Below are 6,000 nucleotides of genomic sequence, written 5' to 3'. Positions count from 1 at the left end.
CCACCACCACCGGGGCCTCGCTCTCTCGCTCGGCGTGAGGAGAAACACGGTCAGGACAGCGAGCCCGAGCAGGGGGGAGACCCCCGACCTCTCCGACCGCCGCCGCCGCCGCCGAGAGAAAACCTCATCGAGAAGAAGAAGAAGAAGGAGGAGGAGGAGGTGTAGGGGGAGAAAAAAGCGTCCGTCTCTTTCTCGCGCGCGGTGACTTGACTCCCCGTTAATATCATTATTATTATTATTATTTGTTGCTGTTGTTGTTGTTTTTCGGGCCCTGCGGGGCTCCGCTCCTCGCCACCCTGGCTTTTCCTCTCGCCCCCCAGCGCCAGGAGCGATGAGTTTAACCTTCTCCTCCTTCTTGCCGCCGCCGCCGCCGCCGCTGCCGAGCACACGGACACGGACACGGACACCGCCGCGGTCGTTCTCGTCGCTGTTGTCGTCTTCGTCGGGGCCTCGGGAGGTTACATGGCGTCTGCCGCTGCCGCTGGGCGCTAGCGAGGAAGAATGAACCCGCTCTGCGCGCAGTATTTACGGTAAGAAAAGAAGAAGAAGAGGAGGGAGGGAGGGAGGGAGGGTGGAGGGGGAAGAAGAGATGGACTGGCTCGCCGTTAATGGCGGCCTCGGCGACGGTTGGAAGGAGCGCGCGGTGTGTGTGTGTGTGTGTGTGTATATATGTGTGTGTGTGTGTGTTGTTAGGGAGTGAAATAGCTTTTATTATTGTGGTTGGAGCCCGTAGGCCTGTCTCGCACCCTCTCCCTCCCTCCCTCCCTCCCTCCCTCCCCGCGCCCGACCGCAGTGCGTGTGTCTGTGTGCGCGGCGTCCGGGAGCCCCGCTCGGTTGCTTAGCGTCGCTTCTTCCTCGGATGCCAAATAGTGAGCCACCGCCAGCTGAACTCCCCCACTCCCTCCCTCCCCCCACACACACCACCACCACCGTGCGGAGACATGCATCCTGCTTCCTGCCAAATAGTGTCCGCTTTTTTTTTAGAGGGAGACCTGGTCGTGCTGGGGGTTTGTGTGTGATGCTAAGTGAGGAGGAGGGAGGGAGAGGACAGCACAGCGCAGGGCTTCCTGTTGCTGGCTTTGTGCACTATCATTTTCTTTTACCAGAAAACAAGAAACACCCACTCTACGCACCCGCAGGTTTCCAGTAACCCTCCTTCCTGCATGTGCTAAAATACTACAGGAAACCCTGTCTCCAATGCTATCTGTTACCTTGTCTGAGGGAGAGTGGTCCATCGCTTTCAGGGCCCATCCGGTCGGTCTCTCCCAATCTTGAAATTGCGCTCGCTGTGACCCGTTTTAACCTTGTAAGTTCCAAGCATTGATGGTTAGGATGATTCTAGCCGGACAAGCACCGGGAGAGCTTGGCGCTCTTTGAAGGGATGGAGCACGCTTTGTTTTACAGAGCAGACTTTAATTTTTGTGTATGCCAGCAGCAAAAAGCCACCTCACTCGTACTGAAGCTTTTGACAGCTGCAGTGTGATGTACTGCCCATGATTTACAGGGTTTTCACTGTTATAAGTAATATATTTCTATGGGAAACTCTTCGAAAGTTTGCGTAGGTCGTGACTCCCTTTATTTTCGTTCCTGCAGTAAATCTTTGTTTTAAAAAATTAAAATATCAAGATGTTTGAGTGGGTGTTGTATCAGTAATGTTGGTAATTTCACAAGCTGATAGAATATGGATCTGAATCTCATTTTACCAAATAGTGTGTTCCCTGTGTTCGGGAAGATGTGGAGGAGGAGTCAACTGAAAGGGAAGGGGGGAGAATTGTTGGAGGCAATTAGGTGGCTTTGAGCTGAAATTCTTTGCAGTGAATGGAGCCTAAAAAAAGGAAGAAAGATGAAACAGTTTTCCTAATTTTTTAAAGATAATCAGTAATGGAAAATGTTTTGGTGTCATTAATATTCACATCCCTACCTTCAGCATGAATTCTTTATTTATGCAAGTGTGTATTCTAGTCGGTAATCTTCACCATACTCCCCAGGCTAAATTTCTGGGGATGTCTAAAGGAATATAGTTTACTGTAAGGTCTATCGTTTACTGTTCACAAAATATTTTTTCTATTCAATTGTTTATGTTAATAGAAATTCCGGTAAAGTTCAAGGTATTGAGCCACAGAAAATAAACCGTTTTGAAGTTCATATAATACTGCAAATCATTGATTTTTAGAGTGTATTATTCCTGATCATCAGGTGTCACAAACCTGCTGCTTGTATACATATGGTACCCACAGCATAAAGGTAACACTGATACAGGAGACGCCAGTGTTTGATTAGCTGCTGTATTTGAGATGCAAGAATAATACCAAGCCATCTCTGGTTAAAAGCTTGTGCTGCTGTCAGATACCAACTCCTCTAGGACAAACATGACTGTGTCCGTTGCAGGTTTTGTTAACTGTTTCCAAAGGTATGATTAGTAAATGGAGTATACTTATAAATTTGGATTTAGGGGCCAGCAGTTTATTGTAGGCCCACTACCTGTGTCAGATGCTTTTGTCCTTTATCTTGGAGTCTGATATGTTTGAATTACCTTCTATCTGAACATGCTTGTAGCAGATATTTGTTCTGTTCTTGGCATAAATAATGAAATGCTGCTGAAGTATTCTAGTGTGAGGATAACGTTGGATTTCTTTTGATAAATAGTGTAATTTCTTATTGTACAACAACATTACATTTATATAGCGTCTTTCACGTCGGTAGGACGTCCTGTACAAGTTTACAATAAGTTTTGAGGAGATTAAAAATACAATAGTATGATTTGCTGTTTTCTGAAATTTGCAAATTGGGGGAGTGAGTCGTTTCCTGCTTTTGTGATTGACTGAGAAATATGAGGAATGGCAGTTTTTAATATTGTCATTGTATAGTTCGATTATTAGATGGTGTCACACCTATCGTCAGGAGCCTTCCTTTTAATAGGGAGGATGCCATTTGATATCTTTTGAAGAGTTTGTCTATCTAAATTCTGGTTCACAGGATTCTTTCAGTGAAGCTGTTAACAAGTTTGATTAGGCACTGAAATTTGACTATATTGAAACAAACTATTCCATATTTCATTTTCATTTATGATTGGATGCAATTTTGGTCCTGTATATTGGAGGTGCTTCAGTGAATAGGTAAAGTAAGCTTCTTGACTTGGCCCTAGGTCAGAAGGAAAACCTTTGGAAATTTATATCATCTTATGATACCTGAGTACTTCCAAAAAAAATTGGTTTGTCTATTTCAATTTAGTAGTACTCTTGTCTCTGAGTCAGAAAATTGTGGGTTCAAGCTCTGCCGTCTGGGTATTGATCTCATGATCTTTGCTGGATGTTGAGATGTTAAAATGACATCTGGTTTACCTGTTCAGGTGGAAGCTAAAGATCCCATGGCGTTTCGCCCACAAAATATACAATCAATTATTATTATCAATTCACTTTATAGTATATTCTGTGAAGTGCTTGGAGACATCTCGAAGGCACTATATCAAATGCAAGGATTATTATTTTTATGTCACTATTCAAAAAGAGAAGGTAGTTTTTTCCTGGTGTCCTGACCAAATAATTTGTTCATTCATTTCATGACTAGTTTTGGAGCATTGCTGTCTGCAAATTGGTTGCTGTGTTTGCCTACAAATACACAATGTAATTCATTTAAAAATTGCTGGATAAATATATTATACATAATAATAATATAATTTGGAATTGATTTAAAGTTATAGTAACGTAGTTGGAGATATAATTCATGGTCTGTCATTGGCAGTGCCTTAAGTAACTACGGACCCACCTGGCTCAGGAACCAGACTACTTAGATTACCACCAGTGATGAATTACAAAATTATGTTGCCAAGCATGGCATCTTGGAGCCATCTTAGCTCCAAGGAGGATAGTCACGAGTTGGTTATTTGACAACTGGCATGCGTAAGTTTGATCCTCACTAGGTGAAACAGCAGGTACCAGGAACTCCCTTTGAACATCTTGGTGAGCAATCAGCATGAAATATGTGTGAGGATTGCTGGACAAGCAGCGGGAAACTGACCAGACAGTGCTTTCAGTGGCAAGCTATTTGCTTTCAGCTGGTTGAATTCGAGCAGCACCCCAAGACATACTGGGGTCCCCAATCTTTGACTCTTGCCAAACTGTGTCTAATCGTCTAGACATGCTGTACTGTTGAAGTCAGTGAGATGTAATTTACAGACAGCAACCGGCCTGAATTAAAGAATAGACATGCAGCGATAGCTCGCTAGAGATACTGAAATTTTGTTTACTTTTGGGGTTTCGGAGAAGTTTTCAAAATTTAACCATCAGGTGATTTTATACTGCTGTCACACACTCAACAATTTTCTCTCTGACTCCTTCTTCCATCTGGTGGGACACAGGTACTGGTTGCACTCTACTGCTGTGGAGGGGCCTTAACAATACACTGTACTCACCTAGATTATAAACTTGAATCCTAATTTTGCTGATTTATCAGTACATTTCTCTTATGTCATAATACGTATAGCAGAGATAATGCAAAATAATACATTTTCTTTAGCATGATAGAATCCAGAAAATATAATAATCCTTGCATTTGATATAGTGCCTTTGTGTCATTTCAAAGTACAGTGCAGGATTTATTGTAAAGTAACTGTGTTTTGTAGGCGAACACAGCAGTCAATTTGCACGTAGCAATATCCTACTATCAGTCATGAAGTGAATAAACAATTTCATTGGTAGATTGTTGGCTAAGACACTAGGACAAAGTCCATTCACTTTTCAAAAAGATTTAATAAATAAAATGTCAAAAGCTTGTTTTTGAATGAGATATCAATAAGAAATTCAATGGGAAGTTAAGTATAGAACTGTACAATCGTCTTTAAAATATGCAGTGTGACTGGCATCAGTGTGTATATGTAATGTGTGAATAGAATTTGCACAGAAAATATATGTAATTGTAATGATGCTTCAGTTCTAATACAGTATATAGTTGAGGCCACATAAATACACCTGTAATAAATGTTCCATTTCTTGTTTTATTCACAACTTTTAAAACTGAACATAAAATTTGAACGTAACTATTGTCTTTAAATCAAATAACATAGTTGATCACACATTATCAATGGGTGCTCAATAAAATAGAGAATAGTGTTTGAAAGTCAGCCTTAAAGTGGAAAGTCCAGGCTTCCAGGTTAGGGAATTTTTATAGTATTCAATTGCCTCTTGTGGAATAAATATTGTAAAACATTGTAAAGTTAGTATAAAGCTTCCAAGGTCCCTGGAAAGTTTGGAGAACTTGTTTCCAAAAAGCTGAACTCTGTAGAGTGCTGGTATTTTATAGAGTGGTTCAGTATTTAAATTTTTTTTGATTGTGGCCCAACAGTAGTGCTCTCAGCAGATGTCTAACTGTAAATGGGATAATTTGTACAGTAATTGGGACAAAACACCATGCTTGATTGTGCTCTGGTTAACATCTTTGATTTTTGCTATATCTATTATCTTGTTGGTGAGGATTTTAAACTTAGATTTTGGAGTGGGAACAACAGGTCTTTGAAGAAACAGTTTGATGAATTTTGTGGAATACTTTTCCCCAAAGTCCATCCTTGAACACAGGTTATGTCTGTAGGATAGTTGTGGAAATTGTGATCGTCGTTACTTGTATATACTTGTACATACAATAGCACATAGACTTGAACCTCCCCCTTTCTCATAGACAGTACAGTAGTTGAATTTGTTTATATTCAATTTCTGTACGATGGGAGTTATTTGCCAAAATGATTGTTTTAAGTATTCTCTCTCTCTAGGTACATATCGCACTTCTGTAGTGGCTTTTCAGCCGAGTACAATATTTTTCACAATAAGTAAGTTGGTGTGGTCTATATCGCCTGCCATCAACTCGTCTTCTACCAAGATAACAGCGCATGTCCCATTTCATCAAACTTCCGTATGATTTTATAGCAGTTTTGAACACTTGAATACTTTTTCCATGCAATTGTCCCAGGAATTGTGCCATTTTTATACTTCTGCAATGTTAGAATTCAAA

The 6,000-nt window shown here is 41.2% G+C and overlaps 1 protein-coding gene across 1 annotated transcript in view; it reads left to right on the top strand.

The window, feature by feature from the left end:
- The first annotated feature begins 376 nt into the window (after positions 1 to 376).
- Positions 377 to 6,000, top strand: part of smg7 (SMG7 nonsense mediated mRNA decay factor) — a 57,579-nt gene continuing 51,955 nt past the window's right edge. Inside the window, 1 exon segment of the mRNA XM_042335061.1 lies at positions 377 to 530. Coding sequence (XP_042190995.1) covers positions 502 to 530 — 29 coding nt within the window. The 5' untranslated portion in view covers positions 377 to 501.

This window comes from Callorhinchus milii, unplaced genomic scaffold, assembly GCF_018977255.1.
Source record: "Callorhinchus milii isolate IMCB2004 unplaced genomic scaffold, IMCB_Cmil_1.0 Scaffold5, whole genome shotgun sequence".
Lineage (NCBI taxonomy): Eukaryota > Metazoa > Chordata > Chondrichthyes > Chimaeriformes > Callorhinchidae > Callorhinchus > Callorhinchus milii.
The sequence above is the reverse complement of the archived record's forward strand: the minus strand, read 5'-3'. Positions and strand labels throughout refer to the sequence as shown.